This window comes from Chroicocephalus ridibundus, chromosome 3, assembly GCF_963924245.1.
Source record: "Chroicocephalus ridibundus chromosome 3, bChrRid1.1, whole genome shotgun sequence".
In the NCBI taxonomy this organism is placed as follows: domain Eukaryota; kingdom Metazoa; phylum Chordata; class Aves; order Charadriiformes; family Laridae; genus Chroicocephalus; species Chroicocephalus ridibundus.
Window position 1 is genome coordinate 94,361,615 of NC_086286.1, and position 12,815 is coordinate 94,374,429.

The 12,815-nt window shown below is 47.6% G+C and overlaps 1 protein-coding gene across 3 annotated transcripts in view; it reads left to right on the forward strand.

Moving 5' to 3' along the window:
* The first annotated feature begins 3,604 nt into the window (after nt 1-3,604).
* Nucleotides 3,605-12,815, forward strand: part of COL12A1 (collagen type XII alpha 1 chain) — a 102,062-nt gene continuing 92,851 nt past the window's right edge. Inside the window, exons 1-3 of one of the 3 annotated variants that reach the window (XM_063330156.1) lie at nt 3,605-3,623; nt 3,981-4,066; nt 6,693-6,800. In XM_063330156.1, the coding sequence (XP_063186226.1) occupies nt 6,728-6,800 (73 nt within the window). In that variant the 5' untranslated portion in view covers nt 3,605-3,623; nt 3,981-4,066; nt 6,693-6,727. Of the gene's footprint in view, nt 3,624-3,806; nt 4,067-6,692; nt 6,801-12,815 lie in introns of those variants that run through there. The other 2 variants (XM_063330157.1, XM_063330158.1) reach the window with 2 other exon arrangements.

The window sequence follows — 12,815 nt, forward strand, 5'->3', positions numbered from 1 at the left end:
CTGGGAGCAGCACAGTTTTGCCTGTATATCAACATTAAATGCTGAATCTACCCATTGTTTAATGTTCAAAAAGCTGACAATTTCTTTGATTCTCCCTCTGTGTAAAGCATATACACAAATATATATATGTGTGTGTGTATATATATATGTGTGTGTGTATATATATATATATGAGAAAATAAGGCATTTACCATATTCATATATAAAGCAGATGCAACTAACTGTCAGGAAGCCACAGAGGCCAAATCTAGCATGATATCCACACGGTAAACAATACTCAAGGTTTACAGTGCTGAAATGCAGAACGTCCTGTTTTATTCTGCCCTGGCGATGCAGCCTAAGGAAATAAAAAAAAGGTGCCAGGAGCACAAAGTATCTTGAATTACTCTAGACCCCGAACCAGTTCAAAATTTCTAAGAAATAACTGGTTACCTGCAGTATTACTATCACATACCTACACCAGAAATGGGCATCTGCATTAAAAGAATAAATATGAATTCAAATCTTGATTTTTGTATTTAAATTTGTCACCGTTTCAACTTATTCAGCTTAGATAGCAAAGGAAATTGCAGAGCTGGAGTGCATGGCCTTAATGTGTTTAACACTTGTCTAAGAAACAAGCAGACAGGAGAGTGTTAGTAAATGTTTATGCATTTCAGAAATGCCTTCTGCATCACATACTATGTACTCAGACTATGAATGTACATAGCAACAGAGCTGATTAAAAACAACCCGTTTAATTACTGTGATGTATGGAAGCACATATTCTAAATGCAATTTGTTGGTGTATTTTACATGTAAAAGGTCTTAGGAGGAACATAGCTAGAATGGTTAGAACAAAGAGTTAAAGATAAGAATGAAATCCTGCTGCCCTTGGAGTCAATGAATTATTTGCTTTTGCCAGCTCTGAGATTAAGAAATTATGCAAAGAAATTAAGCAAAGCTGGTCAGCTGAGAGGAATGGGAGACAGTCCCCTCAGCAGCACCTAAATCTGTGAGGGAGAGACTATGAGATTCTTGCACCTTTGAGAGACCCATTGGTTTCAATGTCTGCACTCATGTAAATCCAGTTGTAGAATTAATTAATTAATGTACCAAATTATTTAAATATATTAAAATAATTGTTCTGAGTGATTGAACTTTTAAATAGAATAATACATATTTTCTTCCATCCTCATTTTTTTTGCATTAATTGATTTTAACTATTAACATAAAATCTTGGTTACCCTATGATGAAAAAATCCAAAGCACATTGTAAAAAATGCTGTCTCAGTGCACAAGTGATAAAAATACCTCAGTTCCTATGGAATTCCTAATTCACTTCCTATGGAAGGATATTTCATTGTAATCCCTGATACCCATTCTTCTGAAACTGTTGTTCACACCACATTTATACTGGAGTTCTTGGCTTGTTCACTCAGGAAATTAAATTCAAATTTAAAAAAGTATCTTAGAAATATTGCTTTTGCATATCAGATCTGGATAGGAAGAAATTAAATTCTTTGTGCCAAAATGCCAAAAGTGAAAATCCAACTCAACAGCTGGGCAAGGGGGTTAATAGGTCAAGAGTTTTTTAAAGCTTATCAGCGGAGGAGATGTTGCTTTTGGAAAGTGCATTTAATCAACACCAGACAGCTGAAGCGGTGGTGTGTCCCTAAGACTAGCTGACTCACATCCAAAGTGTCTGGAAATGTCAGCGCACGTTTTCTGGTTATCACTTTCTTTTCAGCGTTTGGGTTCTCATGCAGATAACTGGAGTATTACAGAAATTAAGACAACCTGACTCAGGTCAGGAGAGAGAAGTCCTCCTGTCGACATGTCCTTGATCTCCCAATCCTGTGTAAAAAGTGCCCAGCAGCTGTCCTCCAACAAACTGTTGATCTCTATTATCAGGCACTTCCACCCTGTCTGGAACTTGTCCCGATTGCTCTCAAATTCACATCTGTGCAAAAAGCTGATATGGGGCCAATATGCCCCAAAATCATAGAATCACAGAATGGTTCGGGTTGGAAGGGACCTTAAAAATGACCTAGTTCCAACCCCACTGCCTTGGGCGGGGACACCTCCCACTAGACCAGGCTGCTCAAAGCCCCATCCAGCCTGGCCTTGAACACTTCCAGGGATGGGGCATCCACAACTTCTCTGGCCAAACTGTTCCAGTGCCTCACCACCCTCACAGTAAAGAATTTCTTCCTAATATCCAATCTAAATCTCCCCTCTTTCAGTTTGAAACCGTTACCCCTCGTCCTATCGCTACACTCCCTGATAAAGTCCCTCCCCATCTCTCCTGTAAGCCCCTTCAGGTACGGAAAGGCTGCTATAAGGTCTCCCCGGAGCCTTCTCTTCTCCAGGCGGAACAGCCCCAGCTCTCTCAGCCTGTCTCAGCCTGTGCTCCAGCCCTCTGATCACCTTCGTGGCCCTCTTCTGGACCCGCTCCAACAGGTCCATGGATATCACCGACTTCTCCAAACGACGGGGTCCTAAACTCCGCACTGAGGGCCTGGCCCCGTCGCGCCCTCTCCCCACCCTTCCCAGGCTTTTCTTTTCCTTCCTGTCCCTTCCCGTTTCTAACAGCGGTGGCCCGGGGGTGCCCCGCGGTAGCCTCGGTCCGTGGCCCGTCCGTGCCCGCCGCCGCCGCCGGGGGGCGCCCGCGCACCGCAAATAGCCCCGGTGCGGCGGGGGCTGCGCGGGCTCGGTGCTGCGGGGTCGGGCGACTGGGACGCGGCGGGCTGCGGCTGGGAGTCACCCGCAGCTGCTCTCCCTCCTTGTCTGCTCCCGCTCTGGTCCCTTTCCGCCTCTCGCGTTTGCGGACCCTCTCCGCGGGGACGGTGACATCCCGTATTTTAGCCCGGAGGAGCCTGTTCCGAGAGCGTTACCGAGGCTGCCGTTCCCCACGGGTGCGGGAACAGACCTCGCTGCGGCACGGCCCCGGCCGGGGGCTACCGGCTTGCCCCGGGCAGTGAAGGGCCCACGCGTCCCGCCTTGTCACCCCCCTGGCACGGCGCGCTGTGACACTCCCGGGAGCAAGCGCCGGGAGGCCCTCGCCGAGCCTCTCGCCCAGCGGGCTGCCCGATTTTGGGACGTGCAGCTGCTTTTGGATGCACCCGGTTTCAGACAGGGGCACGGGCGCGGGTTTGCCCGCAGGGTGCGGGGGAGGAGGCGGTGGGGGCCGGGCGCCCCATCCCCTCTGCCCGCGGAGCCCCGGGCACCGGCGGCGCTTCGTGCTCGAAGCGAAACAGCGGTGTGTCGAGGGAGGTGGTTTAATGCATGTAGGCTGTACAGGGTGGAGGCCAGACACACCTGAATTGTGTTAAAATGACCGTATTCTCTTTGCCCCCGAGGCTCCCGGCCGCGGAGCTGCCCACGTCCCCTCTGCAGGGCTATCCCGGGGACCAGCCTCGGCCCCAGGGGACGGGGACGACTGCGTGGAAACCCCCACGCGGGGACACCCTCCGCGCCGCCATCCCTCGAAGCCGTGGCCGGGGAGTCAGTTTTTCCACTGCCCTCCCGTGTTCCCCCCGGTCTGGGAAGCCGAGGGGAGGGAGGGGGCGGCGGGCCGGGCCCCTGCCCCCGGGCGCGCTGCCGCGGCGGCCGCCCGCCTCATGCCGCAGGAATGCGCGGAGGTATGCGCCAGTTTCCAGAAGTGGATCCCCTTCCTTGCTGGAGCAGAGCAGCGCGCATATATCACCCGGTGGCAGCAGTCCACCTTCCCTGCAGTTTCGTAACCGCTTACGAGGGTAAATTGAGAGTTGGGAACAGCCCTCTATTAAGTAGCAGATTGAGAAGAGGCTCTTCCCACTTGGAGAAGGCAAGTCTTCCCAGACGGACCCCTCGCATCGGGAGCTACAGTAATCGAGGCGCCTCCTCTGCGCTCAGCTATTGCTGCTGCTTCTGCTCCTCCTTCGCCGCCGCTGCTACGTGCTGCTCCCTCCACAAGGTGCCCCCGGAGCTTCATCCTTTCTCCTCCTCCCTTTCTCCAGGTCCGACGGCTGCGGCTCCTGCTGCAGGCACCGCCGGAGGAGCTGCCCCGCCACCGACCCCGCCAACCCTGCAGCCGCCCCTGAAGGTCTGTGCCCGCGCAGGAGCGGGGATCCCCTGCCCTCCCTCCCCTCGGCCGATCCCCCGTCGCCTGTCCCTCCGCACCAGGCACGCAGCCCCTTCTCATGCACCTTAGGCTGAGATTAATCAGCGCTGGGTTGAAGGCTGACATAGGATGGGGGACAGAGCGTGTGTCTGCCTGTGTCTGTCTGTCTGTCTGTGCGCGTTGGGCATGTCAGAGCCGGCTCGCAGGCGTTGCGGCCGAGAGGGCGGCGGAGCGGCGCGGAGCAGAGAGACCCTCGAGGGGTGCTGCTGGCCCTCCGGCCCCGGGGGAGGCACGGGGGAGCCCGGCGGGCTGCCGCGCAGATGTGCAGGGGGAGGCGGCGGTGGCGGTGGCGACGTCCCGGCCGCGGTGGGTCCCTCCGTCCGGAGACACCAGGCGGAGCCCGGTGTCAGCGCCCAGCGCGCCGGGCGGCGGGCGACCGCTGCGGCTTTGGCAGGAGCTCTGGCTTCCCTCCCCTCTGTGTGCAGCTGCCGGTGATGCTTTCTCCCCTTTCCAGGTTTTTTATGCCCTTTGATAGGTAGTGGGTTTTTCCTGTGGTTTGTTTTTTTTTTTTCGTTTATGTTATTCTTTTTTCTTCTTGAAAGTGTTTAATGTCCTGCAGTGCGCGGTTTGGAAATGCTTTGGCTAAGCTTTGGTAGGTTGAATTAGCGTGAGATTGGGCTGGTACTGCTGGAAGCCCGCTTTTTTTAAAGTGGTCTCTAAAGATCAATGAGAATACCTTTAGTCCTGACACAGCCTGCTTGTGTCCCTGCTGAGCCAGCGAGAGGACCTTTCCTCCGCCACCTCCAGGCTTTCTTTCACATGCCTAAGTGCCAGAAAGAAAGAAGGTGTTTCTGGTTGGGCAAATGAATAGTTTGGCTGAGACATTTTATTTCATGGGAAAAAAAAAAAAAAATACCAGAAATGGTAGACCTGCAGTAGTGAACTAGGTGCCTTTGTGAGGTGATTTATTTCTGTTGCTCTTGAAAAGGATCAAAAGATGGCACTCCAAGCCCACACAAGATATCTGGGACAAAAGTCCATTTACATTGAGTTTAGGTGATCCTTAAGCTCTCTGCAGAATGCAGTCGATATGCTCAGGGACAGCCGTTTCCCACACAGAGCACTGATATGATTTTCACCTTTCAGAACAATTTAATGCTAACCTTGGTCTTTCTTGTGTTAGTGTCAGGGAGTCATTACCGTCAATATTACTCTGTTTACCTGCTGGAGGTATCACTGGTCTGAAACCATTGCTTAGTTTTTCTTTGAGCACTTGTTATTTTTATGTGCAGTAAAGGCATTTGGCTAAGGCTAGTGTATACAGCTGCCCGGCAGAAGCCTGTTAAGTTCAGTGTCGGTAACTGGGAAATTCCTGGATCTCCACAGCATCTACCCACTAAATGTATCTTGCTGGTTAGTTCTCTAGATGGCAGAATAATATTATTTTCCCCTTCAGCTGTTTCTGCGGACTAATGATCTATGTATTTTTCTTTTGTTTTGCTCTTGGCACCTTCCCTGTAAAATTTGTTGCCTAATTGCTTTTGGAATTCTCTTTCATCCAGCCTAATTATGATATATGATGTATTTATGACTTTATTCAAACAAATTACCCTTCCCCTACTTCCTAAGCTAGAAACCCCCAAACTTCAGAAACACTGATGTGCGTATGCGATGAAGACTGTTCATATTAGCCTTTACTTGGACAAGGAAATAATTTGGAAGTCTTGCTGGAGCAATTGGGAGTAATTTGACTTGACCTAGAGCATATAGTTAGGAAGGTGTAGCTGCTTGCAATTAGGATCCACTAACTTGGCCTAATCTCACCAATTTTGCTAGACAACCTGCCGTGATTGTGAGACTCTTTCACCTGCCTGCTTTTTACAGTGTATTGTAAATCTATTTTCTCTCAGGACGTGTAAATGAATTATCAGATGTTGAAACATCATGGCTAGACAGACGTGTCAGGTTTCAGTTGTGTTACACACACTTCTGTATAATCTATTTCAGACTTTCAAGAAATGAAGAATAGCACATTCGTAGGCAGAACCCCTCAAAAAAAGTTTTATTACAGTTTCCAAGCTGCCTTGAGACCACTAAAACACAGCTAACTAAGTGCTTCAACAGTTACGAAAAAGGAGCCGAATAAAATCCCCAGCTGAAAGAGACATTTAGTTGATCCAAGGCAGAAATGACCTCTGAATTAGCTATCATCGCACGCGGCAATGAAGTCATGGAGCTCCCTCCTGGCTCCTGCCTGTGCAGAGGCACAGATCTTCACCGCGCTTCCCTGATCAAATTAACCCCAACTAGGTTAAAGCCGTGTGTGCTTACCGTGATTGGAAAGGGTTCAGCAACAAAAGGCACATTATTGCGAGACGAGACTCTCCAGTTAGTCATGCAGATCTGTCATCGTCTTGGATGGCTTTCAAGTCTAGAGGTTTCAACCTGGTCCCGTGGGTGGGGGCTGGGGATAAGGGAACAAAGTGAAATCCACGGTTCGTCTTTTTTATGTTTCATGAATACACCCACGCAATCCTCTAATCCACGCGTATCATTTCCTTCTCCTTTCTCCATTTTTTTTTTTTTTCCACCCTCCCCATCACTGCAGATTCATTCATGTTGTTGTGATCTGAAAGGGCAGAAATGAAGACAGCGCTGTGCTCGGCAGTCGCTGCTCTGTGTGCAGCCGCCCTCCTCTCCTCCATCGAGGCTGAAGGTAACCTTCCCCTCCCTGTCCCCTTGCCCCCGGTGTCCTGCTGACCAGCAAACCTCCCAACCAGCCTTGAGCTACCGGCTCTCTCCCTCTCTGTTTTTGAGTGTAACTACTTCACGTTCTCTCTTTCTCTCCTTCAGAGAAACGCCTCTCCTTCCTTGCCCAGCTCCTTCTGTGCTCTGTTTCTCCCGGCTAGTCAGCCGGACCGTAGCTCCCTCTCTCTGTCTCTCTGGTGTGCTGTCCACACCGCCCCGCAGACAGGACATGGGCCACCGGCCGGTGTGGCCGCCCGGGCACAGGGCCCCTAGGAACCCGCTGCCATGGCTGCTGCTGGCGGGCAGCCCGGCATGGCTGGGCCTGTGGCGCTGCCCCGCTGACGGACCGAGAATGGCTGGTCTCTGTGCTGTAGAGTCTCGTTTAGTTATGTTGAGAGAGGAAACGAAAAACCCACCACCCAACAACCCGCAGCTTTGAAATAAAATGCTCCCACAGAGCCTGTCTCTCTGCGCCTGTGTGTTTTGTCCGGGCGGGACCCTTCGCCTCCGCCCCGCCGGCCTGCCGGCACACCGGCCTCCCCTGCTCAGCCAGGCGACCCCCGGCTGAGCCCTGGGTGGGCCTGACCTTCCCTCGGGGACACTTCAGCCTCTACGGTGGCTCTGACGTGGGGGACACCTCTGGGGAGATGCTGCCACCACCATGACATATGTCCTGGGCACTGCCGAAGGGTGGCTGGGCCTGGGCCAGGCCTTGCTGTGATGGCCAGGGCCCCAAGGCTCTGGCATGCACATGGCGCCGTCACACCCAAAGAGGCCTTTGTTCTGCTCCTCCTCTTCCTTTCACGGTGCCGGCCCAGTCTCTCTGGAGGCTGAGGTCCCTGTCAGCCCGTGGCAGTGTCCTGCCTCCAGCTGCAGGGATGAAGACCTGGGGAGAGCCATTGTGGCCGCCACGCTCACCACGGAGTGGCTCAAAATGGCCTGGCCCTGGCACGTTTGCCTGCCTGGTGGATTAACAGCAAGTGTGGGGGCAACCTCCCCTGTGGCCCTCTGTGTGAGCTGCACGGTTTTGGTCTTGGTAATAATATTTCTGCCAGCAGTGGCTGCCAGGGGAAATAAAGATGCTGGATGTCCTGTGCTGAAATGACTTGATCTGACCTCTAGGACCTGACTCCGTCATAGGGTGATCCGAACCACTGGGTGTGAACTCCCCTGGATTTACTGGAAAAGCCCAGAAGCCAGTGTCTGGTAATTCAGTTTTTTCCCCCTTCCTTTTCTTTCTGTATTGAACTAAAACAAATTCTCGGATCGTGGCCTGCTGCAAGCGCCTGTGTCTGGACCTGGTCACCTTGTCTGATGGCTACTAAAAGCTGGCGTATCAGAGATGCCTCTGGGACCTCCCGGCAGCGGTGCTTGCTTGAAGCATGCAGATGTAACGTACACTGGCTTTCTGGAAAAAGATGACATTTCTGCCAGTAGTGCAACATCTGGTCACCCTAGGAGAGAATCAGCCTGCTGCCTTCCTCTCGCGCTGCGTTGTTGTTGGCTGAGGAACCGAAAAAGGTCATTTGAAGTCATTTCAGAGTTGCATTTGAAATGCAGGACCGCTGTGCCAGAGAAAGCAGAGAAAGTGTACAGTTTTGATGGAGGAAGGGAGTGGGTGTGTTTGTGCATTCTTCCCCATCTTAGGAGGGAGTTCACTCGGAGCTGGAGTAATGTTGCTGTTGTACTGCACCACTGGTTACATGTATGGAGTAGGTTATTTCAAAGTGTAAGCAAAGGTGTTTTATTTAACTGTAGTGTGGACTAAACCAGTTGTAGCTTGAGCGCTGTTAATGAAAGCTACAAAAATTTATTTGGAGAAACACAGTTATTTTATAACAATGAAACTAGATGCATTGCCAGACAAGCTGGCCAAGCTTGTTTGGATGTGATGTTGAAGGATGTGCCATTGCTAAGCAAAAGGGTGGACAAAGCCTGGTCTTGTGAGTTGTAGAGAGCTCCTGGACAGGACTTACTCTACTCTGCATTCACAAATGTGTATTAAACAAAATACCTAGTTTACAGTGGTCAGGTTTCTATGACAAACTTCTCCTAGCTCCAGGGTTTTGAAGAAAGAGCAGAAAAGTGCCTTGAGTAGGAAGGGCCGTGAGAAATAATGGTGCTGAAAATGGAATTTAAAAGCTAGGAGTAGCTTTGGACTTGCTCTGGTGGGAATTGCTTTTGTAGAGCTTTTTTGCAGTATGTTTTTTATTTGCACTACACTGGTCATCCTGCACTGTTTTAATTTTGTGCTTCAATTTCCATCATGTTGTAAATTGCACGTTGGTTCTTATTTACTTTAGTTCTGGTTTAATTACAACTTAAATCCTGTCTGCTGAACTGACTTTCTTCTGTGGACAGTTGTCCTTTAGTCTATTTTTCTAACTTTCAGATCACATTGTGACAAAGCTGTCCCTCCACCAGTCAATCCTGTCTGTCGTCTTCTTTTTTTTGCTTTGTTTTGTTTTGGTTTTGTTCCTTTGGCCCTCTCTGTGTTGTTCACAAGAGATGCAGTTTGAATTTTCTTTCTCTGAGGTGTGGGTAGACACTTGGTGGTATGAAAAAGTGAGAGGAGGATGAGGGAGAGGGTCATTTGATGTGGTGGAGATTGCTGATATGGTGTGGGAAGATGGAGCGAAAGCAGAGGGAAGGAAAAGCTTAGTTCTATTTTTCTGCCTTCCTTCAGCTTTCATTTTTCAGTCTCCCCTGGGAGTAGATCTGGTGTTTATCTGATACTGCTGTTCGTAGATTCCTAAAACTTGCAGGATGAAACTGGTTCTTCATCAGCATCACAGCTGCTCTGCGAGTCCTTCGTGAGAGCCGTGCTCTGTTGCTGTTGGCAAGGGAGTGAACTGCAGTAACGATGTTAGAGCTTTTCTACGGAGATAAAGCAACACAGGGGTTTTGAGGACAATCACTGTGGCACTAGAGGGGGTAAAACCAACATATAGTCTAAATGCATTCATGGCATTTCACTGGGGAAGTTGTTTGTTTACCCTGGACAAGGAAGCAAATCTGTTTTCATGCTCAGCATTTTTGCTCTTTTTTTTAGAGTGAAATTCTTGTTTTATTTTGCAATCCTTCTGACGTCTCCCTCTCAGCTTCTTGTGCGTGATGCCATTTTCTGCTCTGTTCAAGTTGCTTCTTGCCTTTTTAGTCCAGCACTGCAATACTCCAGCACATTCCCTGTGTGTCCTTGTGTCAAGATTTCTTTCTCTCACAGTATTTTTTCCATTTGTGATCACAGAGAACCAGGGGGAATCCTATGTCCTTTTGCTAGATAAGAATTATTTTAGTCATAGTTGAGTAGATTACTATGCAAATAACCTGTTAGTTATAATCTCAAGGTAATGCTGTGATGTCATGGCTTGTGTAGTGTGTTGTGTTTCCTAATACAGAGGGATTTTCAAAGGTACAGGAAAGGAATGAGGAAATCATTGGTTCTGCGTGACCTCGCTAAGCATGTGAAGGTGCTGACTTTTCAATGTTTCAGGAGCTGGTTCAGACCTAGAAAAGTCCATTTTCTAGGCTGGAGGTAGGGAAGGAGGGTGTCACTGAGCCAAGCGTGGGACCTTTGTGTCGTGCAGAAAAAGGTGTGTCAGGTGAAAAATCTGTCTCCGGGACATGCAGTACAGTAAGTGACAAATAATTGCAGTGCAGCAGTTACAGAGGATTAGAAAGTTTCTCATGTAGTAAAGCTTGTGTTGAGTATGTTAATTTTAATTGACTGAATGGTTTAGAGATGATCGGGGATAGCTGAAACTTTTAAAATTAGCCACCTATTCAGCTTTGGAACTGGACCATTATTTTATTATGTTTTGGTGTCCAATTTCTGTCTATCAAGAAACTAGCTGTTGATTTCCAAGTTCCTAAAGAGAGAACGATGTAGACTGATGTGTGAAATTGAAACTTGTATATACATGAAGTGACTGTAACTCCCTGATTTTCCTGCTGCTAATTAGAAGCAAAGTGTATGTGTGTGTATATGTATATACACATGCACATACATATATATGCACAAACATGCATAAAATTTGGTAAATGTTCATGCATGCAGTGTGCGTATATATATATGCAATTATGTTTAGTTACATGCATCTTTATATGCATAGGTATATATATTTAAATGAATTTTTTTCAAAATACAGTTATGAGCTAAATATTTTGTATTTTGAAGAAATTTCATATACATGTATAAAATAAAAAAAATGCAAACATACAGGTGGCAATGTTTCTCTGTTGTGATTGGCAATGAATATCTAACGAGGCTGAGAAGCTGCTCTTTACTACATTGCTAGGCTGTAGCTTGTTCTTTCTCCCATTCACAGTGGCAATACTGACTTCGAAGGAGCCTGACTGGGGTTGTGATCTGGTTGGTTGTGTCGAATTCATGTCATATAGGAAGAAAATAGTAAATGAGGAGTTTTGGCCTCTTCCAGTCTTGGCAGGGCTTATCTCAGTGGGAGCAAGGCTGGACTTATTCTTCAGCTTCCGTGGCCTGTACGTTATTTTAACATGGGCTAACATGTTGTTTCACATGCTAATTATAGTGAGTCTTTTCTAGTGATGGAATTACAGATTTTGTTTCACATAGGGATTGTGGATGGCAGCTACTTCCAAGTTATATCACTTTTAAGTCTGATTCTAGATTTAAATTGTTTGATCTTCTGATTATATTTTAATGCTCTCTTGTTAAGAAATTCATTGGGATTCTGTAGCAGTCACATTGTGTTATCTGTAAAAAGCTGTAGGCTTTTGTATATTAGGTTTGTATTACCTGTTAAGTAATACAAGCTAGTATAAGATATACATAGCATGAGAAAGATGCCTTGCTCTATATTTTTTGTTTCAGAAAATATACTGTTATTATACATGTATGTAACACAAGGAGTGGCAATGAATTAAGTATATAATGGCTGATTTTTTTTTTTCTTCTTTCTTTTGTGGTGCACAAGATAGGATATCTGATGGAGGAAGTTATCACATCATAGTTCTAAGAGTTGTGGAAATTAACACTGTGTAAACATTATTGTCATACAGCGAGAAATTTTTTTTTACTACACTGGAAACCTGTAGGGGAGCCATACATTTCTGTGCATCGACAGTGGAATCACTGTATTAAGGCAATACTATAATGCCATCACATGTTACCGTCATGATCCTGTGCCTTGTCAAGTCAGTGAGAGGTTTGGCGTGGATTTTGATGGATACAGGATGACTGATCAGCAGTGTCACTCACTGTAAGCATATGTGCAACTTCACTTACGCAAGTAGCCTGACATCAAGACCACTTGCTTGAGTAAAGCTGCACTGACACACAAGCCTTTGTCGAGTGGAGTTTTAAGGTTTGTCCCTGTAATGGGACAAACTCCCACCACAACCAGGGGCATTTTGTTCCTAGAAGTCTGTCCTGATTCCATATTGCAGATGTATTATTTTCCCACTGGTCAGTTCCCTTCTGGAAGGAAAATTTTAATACGATGGAGTAACAGTTGCCCTGTTTGATTGTCTCAATCAGGTTTTTCTCATCTAAACATTTTGCTGTACTTCAGATAGACTTACTGCTCTCAGTCATATGACTATGGTTTTGTCTTCACCCTGCAGCCAGTTTCACATGGGTGAAATCTGACCCATGTGAAGGTCCATGGATGTTTCAGAGGTTCTGTTTGAGTATCAAAAGCTCACGGGCCATCTGGAAGATATTTTGATGACACTGGATCCAAACAGGCTTTTTTTTTTTCACTCAGGCGAGGTTCCTTTTTGGATTTCAATGGGAGAAGTACTCAGTGCTTGAGTTTGATAAACCAGATTGAGAATGAATGGATTTAAAATGCAGCCGCGAAGACTGGCGTTAGGTGTTGGGAATAACTTTACAATGATAAAGGGAGTGAGGCATTAGAGTAATTTCTGTGGGAAGCTGCCAGTCTTGCCAACAGTGGAGATCTTTAAGAATGATCCAAGCAAACATGTCAGGAGTGACATG